General features: G+C 39.5%; 1 protein-coding gene across 4 annotated transcripts in view; it reads right to left on the bottom strand.

The window, feature by feature from the left end:
- The window catches only part of ANKS6 (ankyrin repeat and sterile alpha motif domain containing 6), a 57494-nt gene that overhangs the window by 10862 nt on the left and 30262 nt on the right, over nucleotides 1–16370 (bottom strand). The window contains exons 12-14 of one of the 4 annotated variants that reach the window (XM_063082346.1): nucleotides 8590–8776; nucleotides 3871–3938; nucleotides 243–276 (exon numbers count right to left, since the gene is read on the bottom strand). In XM_063082346.1, the coding sequence (XP_062938416.1) occupies nucleotides 244–276; nucleotides 3871–3938; nucleotides 8590–8776 (288 nt within the window). In that variant the 3' untranslated portion in view covers nucleotide 243. Of the gene's footprint in view, nucleotides 1–242; nucleotides 277–3870; nucleotides 3939–8589; nucleotides 8777–16370 lie in introns of those variants that run through there. The other 3 variants (XM_063082344.1, XM_063082345.1, XM_063082347.1) reach the window with 3 other exon arrangements.

The raw sequence follows: 16370 nt of genomic DNA, 5'->3' as shown, positions 1-16370 counted from the left end.
TAAAGTTTGGTTGACAAGATCATTAAAAACAAACTCTCCTCAGCTCTAAACCTTGGATTTTCCTAATAGATGCATTTGGGAAAGTAAAATAAAACAAATAAGGAAAGCCTTTGAGACAGTAATCCGGGTGGCTAGAATGGTAACTATCCAATCCTGCTAATGAAAAGATAATTCCAGTGTTACTGAACCTTTAACAATATTGCATACTGCACAGCAAAATGTGGGTATATAGTCGTACTCACCTCATTCCCCCACAGAGGACAAGAGAGGTGCAGACTGTGGAAAGACGGAATGAGCAAATAAGCAAAAGTGACAAAGAAGGGCCACAGAGAACAGCGGCAGAGAGGGTCCCAGATTAAGGGCATCTCAAAACTGTATGAGCAACATTATCTTAAGCAAAATAAGCCAGGAACAGAAAGACACATGCGCTCCAGTGCTGGAAACCAGGGGAAAGTGCTATCCATGTGCCATCCGCTGCATGATCTCATTCACACAGGGAATCTAAAAAACTGTTCTCATAGAAGCAGAGAGTAGAATGGTGGTTACCAGAGGATGGGAAGGGAAGGGAGGAGGAGTGACAGAACGATGGTGACAGATGTGTTGACAGGTACAAAGCCACAGTCAGATAAGAAGAGTAAGTGGTGGGGGTCAATCACACAGTAGGATGATTAGAGTTAACACTATTGTACTCTATATTTCAAATAGCTGGGAGAGGTCTTAAAATGTTATCACAAATAAATGACAAATGTTTAAAATGACAAATATGCTAATTACCCTGTTTTGATCATTACACAATGTATACATGTACTGAAATATAACATTGTGCCCCATAAATATGTACAATTAAAAAAAAAAAAAAAAAAACTTGGTTTCTACAGGTGAAATCCTAACAGCTCTGTCATCCCTTCCTGGGCCATGGATAGGAAATCAGAAGCTCTGCTCAAGAAGAAACGTGTTGATCTCTGTCTCTGTAAGGCAGAGTGGAGGGATGGTTGAAAGTGAGATGGATGAATCAAGAACACCCATGACCCTGTATGTGGGACAACAATGACCTCAGACACAGGGGGACAGAGAACAGGCCACCACATCCAGGCAGAATCCAATCTTACGTGCCCCATCCTGCTGCCTGGAATGTGGATGTGATCACTGGAGCTCTAATACTCACACTGGGCTTTGAGGATGGCAGCCACATACCCTAGTGATGGTGGAACAGAGAGCTAGAAGGAGCCTAGATGACTCACCTCCAAACTTTCTGTGGGAGAAATAACCTTCTATTTTGTTTAAGACACCAATATTTTTTTTCAATACATTCAGCCAAATAAAATTTATCCTAATACAGGAAAATTATTAGTCTGCCTTCAGTTTCAATATGGGAAGAACCTGTATTAAGTTCATTCCTCTTCCAAATTCTTACTGATGACTAAACTTGTATAATAACAGAGAGAAATTTTTACCAGTGCTGGAAACAAGGGAAAAGTGCTATCCACATGCTAGATACTTAGAGAAGTTTCTGCAAAGGACTTGTATTAGTCCGTGTTGTGTTGCTATAACAAAATACCTGAGACTGGGTAATTCATAAAGAAGAAATTTATTTCTTACAGTTTCTGAGGCTGGGAGTCCAAAGTCCATCTGGTGGTGGTGACAATGACCCAGGGGTCTCACATTGCAAGATGGTGGAAGCAGAGAGAGCAGAGAGAGAGAAAGACAGACTCTTCTCTTCTTTTAAAGCCCTCAGAACCACACCCCTGACCACCATCTTTAATCCATTCACCACTGCATGGTCCTACAATCCAATCACCTCTTCATGCCTCCACCTTTCAATTACCATAACAGGATTTCCCACTCTCTTAACAGTCACAGTGGAGGCTAAGTTTCTAATACATAAAACTTGGGGGACACAATTCAAGCTTCAGTGAGTTTTGGGGAGACATAATTCAATCCGCGATAGGACTAATAAGTACCCCATACCTGTGAGGACCAAATCTACAGGCAAGTGTGGGGGGCAATCAGTAGGGTTAAAACCTCAGTCCTACTAAAGCCTCCAAGGGGAACACTGGGTTGTGGGTCCATATAGAGGGCAAATCCCCCACAGTGCTAACCAGCTTATATGTTGCCCAAAGGGAACTATGTAAAAGGAGGAGACAGCTGAGCTTGGCTCCTAATAAGGGGAGGCACCTAACATGTATCAGGCAGAAATGGGGCTACTGTCTCAGGTATCCTCAGGCTACCTCAACACACAGAAAAACCCAGCTCCCTCCCCGACCCCAGAGACTTCCAGGTGGGTGAGTTAACACTACAGCAAATCTGCCTGGTCTGACTTCCCTGCTTCCTTTTGAACTTCTGAAAGCTTTCTATCTCAGCTGGAACACGCCTCCGTTCTTTACACTGGCCAGTCGCAACCACCTCGGAATGATGAGTGACAGGTGAACTCCCAGACCTGCCAGCTCAAGAAGGGACAAAGCCAAGAAATTAGAACAAGTGTTGCCTCATGAAACAGAGATAAAGATAGCTCGAACAGCAGAAGTATGCTCTGATGTGTGTTCTCCCTACACTCCAGGAGAACACAGAACATAGACAACAAAAGCAGGCAGTCACCAGCAATCAGGAAAGAGTTCTTAGAGATGAGAAAACTCACTGTTGAAGTTTAAAATGCCACAGAGGCAGGAATGACAGACTTGATGCAGCAGAAAAGCAAGTGAGGAAGAGAGCCACTGTTTGTTTCTTGAACTAAAACACACACTCCGCAATTGTATCTCAAGATTGTTAGGGATGAGTGATTCTCGCCATTCTACTATAATTATGTCAGCTTTCGTGTACTAAGCTGGTCACCAGAATATTTTAAACCAGTCATTAAACTCTGGCGACTGGTGAGCCTGCACAGGAGTTTTATTTGGCTAAAACCATTTTTTTAAACAGCTTGAGATATAATTCACCTACCATACGATTCCCCATTTAAAGTATATAATTCAATGATTTTTAGTGTATTCACAGACTTGTGCAACCATTACCACACTCAATTTTAGAACAGTTTCATCATCCCTGCAAGAAACCCTGAACCCATTCTCCCCTCCCCAATTCCCTGCAACCACTAATCCACTTTCTATCCCTATAGATGTGCCTAGGCTGGGCATTACATATAAATGGAGTCATACTATATGTGGCCTTTTGTAACTAGTTTCTCTCACTTAGTATCATGTTTTCAAGATTCACCTATGTTGTAGTATGTATCAGTATTTCACTCTTTATATAGTTGAATAATATTCCCTTGTATAGAGTTGATGGACATTTGGGTTGTTTCTACTTTTTGGCTATTATGCGTAATGCTGCTATGAACATTTGTGTACAAGTTTTTGTGTGGATGTATATATCTTCATTTCTCTTGGGGATATACCTAGGAACAGAATTGCTAGGTCACGTGGTAACTCTATCTTTAACATTTTGAGCAACTGCCAGACTACAGGATAGTAATTTTCTTAAAAATCTGATTCTGAATGCTTTTAAGCAATAGGAACTCTCTCAGATTATCACAGACCCTATATCCAAACACTTAAAGATTCCTTAGGATTTGCTTTTGGCCCACTTAAATCTATAAGCCTGCCAGTCAATCCCATGCAACAAAAATGTCTTCAGGACAAATTTTTCTACAGAAAGCAGTACTGAAAATTATAAATTTCTATTATAACAAAGCAAGCCATAAGGTCCCTAGGATTTCAGTGTAATTAACCGAACTAAATGTGCTGAACACAAATTCTATTTCCTTAGCTGTCTCAAGGAAAAAGATCAATCTAGGTTTGCAGAATAAAAACTTGCATACTCAGGCAAATTTTTTTTTATAAGATTTAAATTGACATTCAAAAAGAACATCCTTACCTCTTGTTCCTCAAAAATGGGCTGATATTTCTCAAGTGATAATTTCTTAAGGATTCCAGTCAGTTCATCTTCAAGAGGGAAAGATATAGAAAACACATTTTAGAATTTGGTAAAATGTATCAAAAGAGAGGTTTTAAAACTTCATAAAGTAGTGTTAATCTGATTTCAAATGAAATTCTACAAGAAACTCCAACACGGAAAGCAGATGTAAGCTGCACTCCTGCGATGAGGCTGGAGGTGTGTTCGGAGCTATCTGCAGCCACTCCCTTTCCCTTGGGGCAGGCCCTTGGTGTCTCCTGAAGCCCCGAATCAGGCTGCAAAGATGGGAGCATCACATCCAGGGCTGACTCTCTCAGGACTGCAACCATCAAGTTCTTCGAGTTCCAGCTGCTGGGACTGAAACCCTGCCTCCTTCTGTGCAAGACTGCACGGTAAATACAAAGTCTGCCGTAAATGCAAAATCTGCCATAAATGCCAACGCCAGCAAGTCCGCAGCTAGTTTGAGAAGGAACTGAAGAGAGCAGGTGGGTGGGCTTCAGACCAGAGTGGAGGTTTGGCTCAAGAGTGCAGAGGTGTGGCCTTCACAAAGGAAGAATGCCTCTGAGTGAACAGCAGAGGCAGAGCGGCCACAGACCAGGGCAAGATTTTGGGGATCAGAGCTTGGAAGCTAAAGAAAGGAGACAAGACCAGCCTCTGGGGGGCCTGAAGAAGTATTCATTTACACATTCAATAGGGCACTGGGGATTCAACAGGTACCAAAACAGACAATGAGTGGCGGACAGGCCAATAGCAGCAAGAAGAAAGCAAGGTGAGGGTAGATGACAGGGTGTCCCCTGTTTTACAAATGCTGTTTTACAGAGGGCAGGCATGGAAGGCCTCTCTCTAAGGTGACTTTTGAGCAGTAAATGAAGGTGGAAACTATACCAATATCTAGGGGAAGAGCACTAGGCAGCACCCAGGTGGAAGGAACAGCAGATGCAAAGGTCCCAAGACAGTGGATGCAGTTCAAAGAAGAGATTAGGAAGCCTGGGTTCCTTTTTATTCACTTATTCATTCACTCACCCACCCACCCACCCATCCATCCCACAAATGATTGCCAGTGTACCTACTGCATGCTGAGAATGCTGCAATGGAGAGATCCCTGTCATGAAGCAGCTCAGTGTGGCTGGGGAGATATAATGATGTGTGTAACAGCTAATGCACAGTGCTCAAGCTAATGCATCAAGCACTCTGTACATGGATGACCCGTTTGCTACTTACAATAACCCCATGAGGTAGACCCTATTACTGTCCCCACTGACAGATGAGGAAGTGAGTCACAGAAAGGGGGGTACTATATCTTGGGTGAAGTAATGCTGCTAGTCCATGGCAGCACAAGGATTCAGGCCTGGTGGTCTAGCTACCAGTCCTGTGCTAAGCACCTTAGCTCTGCCACTTCTCTCACTGATGATGAGTGCTATGGTGAAGGGCACAAACAAGGGCATGTGGGGACAGAGGAAAGCTGACCCAGCGCAAGGGCCTAGGGAGAGCTTCACAGAAAAGAGGCTACTGAGCTAGGGTGCATGAGATTAATTAAATCCCAATCCACACATAATCCACCGTACTTTCATGACACCAAACCTTTGTTCCTGCTGTTCCCTCCACATGCAGTATCTGTGACCAGTGGTATGCTGGTGATGTTTAACAACTGGCTCTCTTGGAGGATATGTATGTATATGTGTACAGGTGCATAAGTTGACTGCAGATTTTACTGATATAAAGGATGCATAGTATACAATTTACAAATAATGGTCAAATATACAATACTCTTTATTGTAAATTCCATATAGCCAATTGATCCTCACCAAATGCTTTCATTGATTTTTGCCCTGCTCTTGTACCCATAGCCAAGTAGTATAGTTACAATGCAAGTGTTGGTTGATAAGTTTTGTTTACCCAAACAAGTAAGATCAAATGAAATAACAAAGATATATGTTGGACCTTCGTGTGAGCAACCTGGCTGAATCAGATTTGGTTTTCAAATACTAGAAGAATATTTTTTCAGTTTTTTGTGCTATTCACAATATAACAGCTGCAGACATGACATGCTTTTAAGTTTAATCTTCATTATTAACATTCTTCTCCATCACTGTCTAGATTACTGTAGACAATCTACAAAGCAATAAATCAAGCTCTGATTGGTGGTGTTTGCTGATTTCCATGGCATAAACACCCCATCGTGGCCAATTTCAACTGACCAACAGTAATGACCTTGAAAGTGGACTTGGGAAGAGAGGTAGAGTGGTAGCACATCATTATACAGTACTCTAACCATACAGAACAGACACAAGAGAGGTAAACAACCTCAAGAGCACAGATAATAGCCAAGTGTACTAAAAAATCAGTACACAGCATATTTTGTTTTAAGTACAATATACCTCTATATTTATATGGTTTATTTAATTATAAGTTCATGTAATTTAGCTTTTAATAATGGCTGTGTTTACAACCGGTTCATGCATCTCTGGTAAATTTCACAGCCCGCTCTGGCAGGCCACTGCCCTGTCTCTCCCGAGCCTTCGTGTGCAGCCCAAACGCCCACTCTTTGGTGGAGCCTTCTGTGGCACACTGCACTTTGCTGGTAACACAGGTTTGATGCCACCTTGTGTTACAGCAGCCTAATGTTTTTATGTTAAATGTGTCTGCCTTCCAGCCTCACTGTGAGTCATCCTAACACCCAGCACAGGTTACGGCACCTAGTGACTGCCCCAAGAGCCTTCCTGGAATGGATGTAAGGCTGAGCTGGTGATGTCACCACAGGTTTCTCTGCTTCCAGCAGGAGGAGGCCAGAGAGGGGGATGCAGGTGGGAACATGGGGCAGGGCAAAGGCCTGCATGCAGTCCTCGACTGCGGTCACACATGTGCCAGAAGAGTATCAGAGAGAAGAGCCGTCTGGGGATGGATTACAGCCCGTGTTGTCTTATGCCCACAGGACAAAGGTCTTGCTGCTCAGGACCCAGGAACTCCAGAAGGGAAAACCAGGCTTTATAAACCAGAGAAATTAATCTAAAAAGAAACCACTGTTAGTCCTCTTCCTTTTTCATCCCAGTTAGGGCTTTCCAAACATTTTTAATAATGAATGAGAGGGACAGAGAGTGGGCATGGACAGTGCGTACAAATATCGAGTCTCAACCATCATGGGAAAAAATGGGGTACAAATACTTAACTAAACCTCTAGGGGTTTAGATTCCTGAAAACCTCTGAAGTAGGAGAATTTATGAGTGGGGAACTTAAGATTCCACATAGAAAACATGGCTGGGGAGGATGAGGTTGCTAGTGAATCTCTGAAGCCTTTATAAATGATTGCATTGGATATCACAAAAAATTAAAAGCAGCCCCCAAATAAAGAGGATGCCAACAGCAGCATGCATTTCTCACCCTAATGCAGACCAGAGGCCATGCAGTGGATTCCAACTTATCACCAGCTTGGCAGAACCTGCCCAGCACCTTCCTCACGGCGGCTGTGGAGAGCTGTCTGCAAACGTGTTTGTGAGCACCACACACAGTAGGATTTTCCTCCTCTCTGATTCATACTTCTCAATGTGCACCTGCCTGGGCCCCCTCTCCCTCCCCAGGAGCCACCAGAGGGCAGTTTTAAAGGATGAGTTTCTTTTCTTCATCTTCCTTTCTCTCTCCTGGGGCCACACTGCAAAGCCTTCAGCCCTGGCCTGCATCCACTCCATCTTCCTTCCCTCATCATCCCCACGGGAGGGGCTTGTAATTCAACAGGCAGGTGCCACAGTCCTTCTGGTTGCAGTGGACACCTACTGCTTTTGTTTGCCCAGTATCCAACCTCCTCCTCCTTCTGGAAACAGCACTTCAATTTTCCTTTCAGGAGACCCTTCTCTCCCACTTCTAATCTGACAATGTTGGTAGGGCAGATCCCAATGCCAGCTCTAAGGGTGGCTACCTGACCTGGGCCTGGCCAATCAACACGTTCCACCTCATGGACACAGAGATAGTCAAGGATGGTTAAGGACAGGCCAAGTTGTTATAAATAGAGCCAAACCTGGCCGATGGCTTTTAACCCTGGGATTTTGCTGACCTACTGAGAAAGCAGCACTCTTTCTGCTGGGTTTGCAAAATTAGTTGAAAGATGAAGTAAGCCCAAAGCTGCTTGCCATCATTTGGAGAGAGCCTGTCTGAGATATGGAAACACTCCCAAAGCACCTGGATCCAGACATGCCTGAAACTCGCACCCTAGACACTTCCATCATACAAATATGAACCAATGAATTACTGGTGGTTTTTCTTCCTTAACCCATTTGAGTGGAGATTCCCTCACTTGCAACTGAAAGAATCCAGATTGTACCAGATTCAGGGAAAATAAATGACTTGGTGTTGGAGAAGCATTTCTGTGGATATACAAGGGTATTTCGAAAAGTTCAGGGAAAAACAGAATTAAAAGATAATATGAATCTTTCCATGAACTTTTTGAAGTACCCTCTTATGTTTGTGCATATAAACAAAACTCACCTACATTCAAAAGCTCTTTGAGGGAACCCAACATACCTTTAGCACAGTGAAGACATAAATACAAGGTAGAATCAGGGAAGGGGAGGGGCACTTTTATTCATTTAAAATTTTAAAAACCCTGACCTAGGATAGCTACAGCAATTACAGGCACCTCGTGGCTCTGCTGCCAGGTCACCGCAGTGAGAGGGACCCTGGGAGACTCACCCTCGTCCGTGATGGTGCCGCTGCTGGAGCCTCCGCTGCTCTTGGACTGCCGATGGGAGGAGGAGGAGGACACTGAGGACTCGGCCGCGTGCCCCTTTGGTGAAGGGGAGGGTGTAAGGGTTGGAGAGGTGCTCTTGGAGGTAGTGGAAGTTCCAGAGGGAGGCCTTTTGCTGATCTCCAATTTCTGCTAAAGAGAATAAGACAAATATGTAAGCCATCACCTGGAGGGTAGAAATGATGAGAACAGACACCCACAACAGAGAACACAGGTGATATCTGACTCGACAAGATGTCTAACCAGAACTATGAAACCTACTTTAGAAACATGCAAAGCAGAAACAGCATTATCAGAACAGTTACAGGAAAATCCACCCCTGGAGCAGAGAGACAGGGGCTGGGATGGAAAAAGTGGCACGATACAAGTCAGGAAACCGAGGCACTAGTTCTGCCCCGACGGCTACCAGCATCGTGTCCCCTTAGCTCTCTGCGCTTCCGTTAAGCAGCTCTAAATTGAAAGTATGGTTCAGAGATACACAAGTCCCTTTCTGCTCTCGATGTTCCTTCATCTACACCCATCATTTCCAGCTTTCTCACCAAAGAACACTTATTTTTCCCTCTTTTAATGTCATTTAGCTTTTTAAAAAAGACTATTTATATTGAAATAATTCTAGATGTATAGAAGAGCTGCAAAAATAGAATAGTTTCCATATACCCAACACTCAGCTTCTCCTGATGTTAACCTCTTACATAGCCATACCACGATGATCAAAACTAAGACAGTAACATTAACACAACCCTATTAACTAAGCTACAGACAACTCAATTTCCCCGATTGTTCCACTAACACACTTATTGTAGTTGGGGATCCAATCCAGGACCACATGCTGCATGGAGATATCACATTTCCTTAGATTCCTCTGGTCTGTGATAGCTCTTCAGTCTTTCCTTGTCTAGCATGACCTTGGCATTTTTGAAGAGGCCTGGTCAGGTATTTTGAAGAATGCTCCTCAATATGGGTTTGCCTTATGTTTCCTTGAAATTAGGTTGCTTATGGATTTTCAGGCTCACTCCCACTGAGGCAATGTGCCCTTCTCAGTGCATTGTATTGGGGGTACACAGTATCTGATGGCTTATATTAGTCCATTTCTGTTGCATATAGCAAAATACACAGAACTAAGTATTTTATAAAGAATACAAAATTTAGTTCTTATAGTTTTGGAGGCTGTCAAGTCCAAAGTCCAGGGAATACATATAGTGAGGGTCTTGGTGGTGGGAACAGTGATCCAGGGGTCTCACTTGGTGATTATGGTGTAGCAGAGAGACACTAACCTCCTCATTCATTCCACTTTTAAAGCCCTCAGAACCACGTCCCTGGCCACCATTTTTAATCCATTCACTAGGCATTGTCCTACAATCTAATCACCTCTTAAGGCCCTACCTTTCAATTACCATAATAGGACTTCCCACCGTCAACAGTTACGGTATGGATTAAATTTGGGGGGACATTCAACCCAAGGCATTGCTGGTGATGTTAACCTTGATCACTTAATTAAGGGTGTCTGCCAGGTTTCTCCATTGTGAAGTTACTATTTTTCCCTTTATAATTAATAGATATGTGAGGGACATATTTTGGGGTAAATATTTTATTTTTTTCTTAAGGTTTTGCCCACTAATTTTAGCATTCATCAGTGGTTTGTCTGCAGCAATCATTACTGTGGTATTCCAGTGGTGATTTTCTATTTCCCTCATTCCTTCTACATTTATTATTTGTAATGCTTCTATAAGGAAGAGTTCTTTTCCTCCCATTTATTTACTTAATCATTTATTCATATCAGTATGGGCTCATGGATTTTTTTCTTTGGGCTGTAATCCAACACAATTGTTGTTTATTTTGTTGCTCATTATTCCAGTCTTGGCCATTGGAAGATCTTTCAGGTTGGCCCCCGTGTCCTTTTGGCATGCCCCATCCTTTTTTCTTTTTGAATATTTTAAATGTGTTTAATATTAAAAGGCAAATTTTCACATGAAATAATTTAGAGGAAAAAAAGGTACAAACTACTTTATCTCATAGCAATATTCTCTTATAATGCAGATGGAGCCTGCAATGCTTTGCATTCTTATGTGTTCTCTAGTAACGGATATCAAAGGACCCAAGTCAAAGAAAAATATAGAAGTTCCTCAGTCCTTCAGTACATACAAATGGCAAATGAGCTTTTTTATTTCTTCCTTCTTTTTCAATGCATTTCCCTCCTTTCTGATGCCAAAAAGTGCTTCAGGGTCATCTCGTATTTTCACTGACTCAATATTGAAACAAACCACTTCTCCAAGGTCCTGGTCCCTTTTATTGGAGAATGGTATTTAGAAACCAAAATCTAGGTACCAGGTTGCTCATTGCTACTGTGGTGTCATTGCTTCTGTGTCTTCTCAGTGGACAGAGCAAGGAAATATTAAATGTACACTAACCTATGTATACACACATAGCCATACTTATTTTTTATCTATCAAATCTGCACATATTTTTTAAAAGCATGTATTCACACTGATTCATATGGATACTTCAGACTTCAATCCAACACCACGGGCTTGTTCTAGCACTCTCGTTTTGATTCTATCTCTAAGAGTGAAAAATGTAGCTCATTATCTACAATATATTTACTTATTTGCTCAACCCTAGTATACATGTAAAATATACAAGGGGTCTTCAAAAAGTTCATGGAAAGATTCACATTATCTTTTAATTCTATATTTCCATGAACTTTCTGAAGTACCCTTGTATATGTACACACAAAAAATTATACATATGTTAAGTAGTTCAGAACTGCTAACGCACATCCTGGTAAGGAAGTTTATCAACTAGAGTACAGTGCTGTGTAAAATACCTTTTAATTTTACTTTAGCATTATAGTATCCACTTGACATATGATTTTTTCCTTCACCTCCTACAGTGTGGTTATGTCATCCATTTCTAATACAGTGAGATCTTTTTGTCACAGTCTGCATTCAATCTTTGGTTCCTGGTTGATTTTTTTAAAAATTTGTGTACAATAAAAATAGCTCTATTGTATACAATTCTATGGGTTTTGGCAAACATAGAATTGTGTATCCACCACCAGAGTACCACACAGAACAGTTCCATCATCCCCGAAATTCCTTTATGTTGTCTTAATCCCTCCCCCATCCCAAACCATAAAAATATCTGTTCTATCTTCCATCCCTATAGTTTTGCCTTTTCCACACTATCATATAAATGGAATCATATAATATGTAGACTCCTGGTTCTGGCTTCTTTCACTCAGCACAACGTCTTTAAGAGTTCTTCAAGTTATTGCTTATATCAATAGTGTATTCTTTTTTAATGCTGAGTTTTATTCCTTTGCATCAATGTACCACAATTAGTTTATCCATTCACCTGGTGAAGGGCATTTGGGATGTTTTCAGTTTGGGGAAAAAAACTCTTTTTATGAAAAAAAAACTTATAAACATTCACGGATTTTTGTGTGAACATAAGTTTTTCTTTTTAATTCACTTGGGTAAATACATAGGAGTTAGATATCTGGGTCATATGATAAGTGAATGCTTAGTTTTATAAGAAACTGCCAAACTTTTTCAAGGTGGCTGTACCATTTTGCATTCCCACCAGCAATAAATGAGAATTCTAGATGTTCCACATTCTCACCATCACCTGTATCTGCTTTTTCATTTTCATTTTAGCCAGTCTAATAGTATATAGTGCTATCTCAATTGTAATTTTAATTTGCATTTTTCTAGTAACTAATGTTGAACATCTTCTTAAATGTTTGTTTGCCATCTGTATATCTTCTTTGATGAAATATCTGTTCAGATATTTTGCCTATTTTTAAATTTGTTGTTTGTGCTCTTGTTGAATTTTGAGAGTTCTTTATTTATTCTGGATAGTAGATAAATTAGATATAAGATTTGCAAATATTTTTTCCTGATCAGTGGCTTATCTTTAATTTTCTTAATGGTATCTTTTGCAAGGCAAAAGATTTGAGTTTTGACGAAGTCCAACTGGCCAATTTTTGCCTCTATGGATTATGCTTTTGGTACTGTATTCTTTGACAAATCCAAGGACACACAGATTTTCTCCTAGAAGTTTTATAGTTTTTCATTTTATATTTTGGTCTGCAATCCACTTTAAGGTAATTTTTGTATTAGCTGTGAGATATCTGTGGAGGTTTATTTTCTTGCATATGAACCCAATTGTTCCAAGACTCTTCATTGAAAAGACTGTCTTTTCTCCACTGAATTGTCTTTGCACTTTTGTGAAAAAAAGATCAGTTGACTGGTCTTGTATGGGCTCTCTACCCTGTTCCACTAATCTAATACCACACTTTAGCTTCCCAGTAAATCTTGAAATTAGGTAGTAATGAGACTTACAACTTTATTCTTTTTCATAATTCTTTTGACTATTATAATATGCTTGCATCTCAATATAAAATTTATAATCAGTTTCTAGAGCTCTACAAAAAGAGTTTGCTGGGATTTTGACTGGGATTATAATGAATCTATACATCAAATCACAGAGAATTGGTAGCTTCATAATATCGAGCCTTCCATCTCTCCATTTATTTAAGCTTCTTTGACTTATCAGTGTTTTGTAGTTTTGAACCTATAGATTCTGCACATATTTTACTAGATTTATATCTAAGTATTTCATTTCCATATAATTTCATTTTTATATAATATATATCAAATGAATTATAAATGGTATTTTTAAACCTTCAAATTAAAATTTCTAATTAATCTAATTATTCATTGCTAGTATTTATAAACACAATTGACTTCCATATATTGACCTTGTATCCTAAGACCTTGCTGAACTCACTTGTTAGTCCTAGAAGCTGTTGTATACATTCTTTGGAGTTTTCTACGTAGACAATCACATTATCTAAGAATAGAGATAGTTTTATTTCTTCCTTCCTAGTCTGTCTGCCTTTGATTTCTTTTTCTTGACTTAATATACTAGCTATAGTTTCTGGTACAAAGTTGAGAAAGTTAAGTCTGAGAGACAACATCCTTGCTCTCAATCTTAGTGGGAAAGCACTTAGTCTTTTATCAAGTATGACGCTAGCTATAGGTGTTTCATATCAGATTCAGGAGGTTCTCTTCAATTCCTAGTCTGCTGAAAATTTTAATAATGAATGGACTTTAAATTTTCTTAAGTGCTTTTTCTGCATGTTCTTCTTTATTCAGTTAATATGATGAGAATCACACTGATTTTCTAGTGGTGAACCAGATTTGCATTCCTGGGATGAACCACACTTGGTCAGAATGTATTATCCTTTTCATTTATCACTAGATTACATTTGCTAACATTTTGTGAAGAATTTTTATATTTATGTTCATGAGGGCTATTGGTCTGTCATTTTTTTTTTTCCTTAGAAGTCATGAAAATGCATCTCTCTTCCCAGTCTTAGGGATAAATACGGACAATCCACAATGATATAGGTCAATTCTCCAAAAAGACATGATAATCCTGATGTGGATTGTATCCCCGAGTTTTGTGTATTAGTAGCTTGCTTCCCACTGTGACCATTAAGAGGGTAGGAAATCCTATTATGGTAATTGAAAAGTGGGGCCTTGAGGAGTTGATTAGATTATAGGGCCATGCCTACTGAATGGACTAATAATGGGGGTCAGGGGCATGGTTCTGAGGGCTTTAAAAGAAGAGCACATGAGAGGTTAGTTTCTCTCTGCTCAACCATTTCTGCCATGTGAGACTCCTGGGTCACTGTCGCCACCACCATGACCTTCACAAAATGTATTTCTTGGACTTCCCAGCCTCCAAAACTGTAAGGAGTAAACGTTGTTTTCTTACAAATCACCCAGTTTCAGGTATTTTGTTATAAGCAACAGAAACAGTCTAATACAAATCCTAACTGTGTCCAGAGCCTCAAAATACAGGGGGCAAAAACTGACAGAACTGAAAGGAGAAATATACGAATCCACAGCTATAGTTGGAGACTTCAACACTCCTCTCTCACAATTGATGGAACAAGTAGACAGAAAATCAGTAAGGATACAGAAGACCTGCACAACATTATCAACCAATTAGACCTAAATGACGTTTACAGAACTCCTCCCTTTCTGCAACCATAACAGAATACACTTTCTTTTCAAATGCATATGGGAGATTCACCAAGGGTAAATTTAGGGCATAAAATAGACCTCAATACATTTTAAGGGACAGAAACAGAAAAAGAGCTATAATCAAATTATTGCTGATAGCCACCCTCAAGAAAAAAATAAAACAAAACTATAATCAAATTAAACAAGAAATTGGTAACAGAAAGATTTCTAGAATACTCCCAAATGACTGCAAACTAAACAATACACTTCTGAATAATCCATGGGCCAAAGAGAAAGTCTCGAAAGAAGTAAAAATATTTTTAAAATTAAAATTGACATATAACATATAAAAATTTGTGGAATGCAGGAAAAGCATTACTTAGAGATCACTTTATAGCACTGAATGTTTGCATTAAAAAAGAAGAAATATCTCCAAACAATAACCTAAGCTTCTACCATAAGAAACAAAAGAAAGAAGTCAAACCCAAAGCAAGCAAATGGAAGTAAATTATAGATAGGAGCAGAAATCAGTAAAATTGAAAATAGAAAAACAATAGAGAAAATCAATGAAACCAAGTTGGTTCTTTGAAAACATAATTAAACTGGGTAAACTTCTAGCCAGAATGACCAAGAAAAAAAGAGAGAAGTCACAAATTACCAATATCAGGAATGAAAATGGAGACATTCCTACTAAGCCCCATACATTAAAATGATAGTAAAGGAATACTACTAACAACTCTATATCCATAAATTCAACAACTTAGATGAAACAGAATAATTCCTTGAAAGATACAAAATATAAAACTCACTCAAGTAGAAATAGCCTGAATAGTCCTGTATCTATGAAAGAAATTTATTTTGTAAGTTAAAACCTTCCAAAAAATAAAATGGCAGCCCCAAATGGTTTCACTGGAAAATTTTATCAAAAATTTAAGGAAAAAGTAATACTAATTCCATACATTCTCTTCTAGAAAAAGAGAAGAGGAGATAGTACTTCCCAACTCATTTTATAAGCCAACATGACTCTGTATTTTTCTTTTAGTACTTTAAAGATGTTACAATACTGTTTTTGATTTGCATGGTTTCTGACACAAAGTCTACTGTAATTCTTATTTTTGTTTCTCTGTGTGTAAATTCCTTTTTCTCTGGATGCCTTCAAGACTTTCTCTTTGTCTTGTTTTCAGTAGCTTAAATACAATACAGCAGGTGCATTCTTTTGTTATCCTATTTAGCTTTCTCTGAACTTCCTGGATCTGTGGTTTGGCATCTGTCAGTAATGTGGGGAAATTCTTAGTAATTACAAGGATACTTCAAAAAATTCATGAAAACACCGAATTAAAAGAATAAAAATCCTTCCATGAACTTTTTGAAGACCCTCATATTTTAAAAATATCCTTCTGCCCCTCATATTCTCTCTCTCTTTCTCTTTCTTCAGGGATTCCAATTACCTCTATGTTACAGAATTTGATATTATCCCACAACTTTTGTGTGTTCTGCTTTAAGTTTTTTTCTTTGTACTTCAGTTGGGACAAATTTCTACTGATCTATCTTCAAGTTCACTGATCTTTTTCCTTGGCTATGCCAAGTCCACTGAAGAGCCCATCAAAGGCCTTCCTCATTTCTGTTACTGTGTTTTTTTATTTCTAGCATTTCCATTTGATTCTTTCTTATTTTCCACCTCTCTGCGGAAA

The sequence above is a fragment of the Cynocephalus volans genome, chromosome 17 (assembly GCF_027409185.1).
Source record: "Cynocephalus volans isolate mCynVol1 chromosome 17, mCynVol1.pri, whole genome shotgun sequence".
Lineage (NCBI taxonomy): Eukaryota > Metazoa > Chordata > Mammalia > Dermoptera > Cynocephalidae > Cynocephalus > Cynocephalus volans.
Note: the sequence above shows the minus strand (reverse complement) of the source record. Positions and strands in the feature narration are given on the sequence as shown.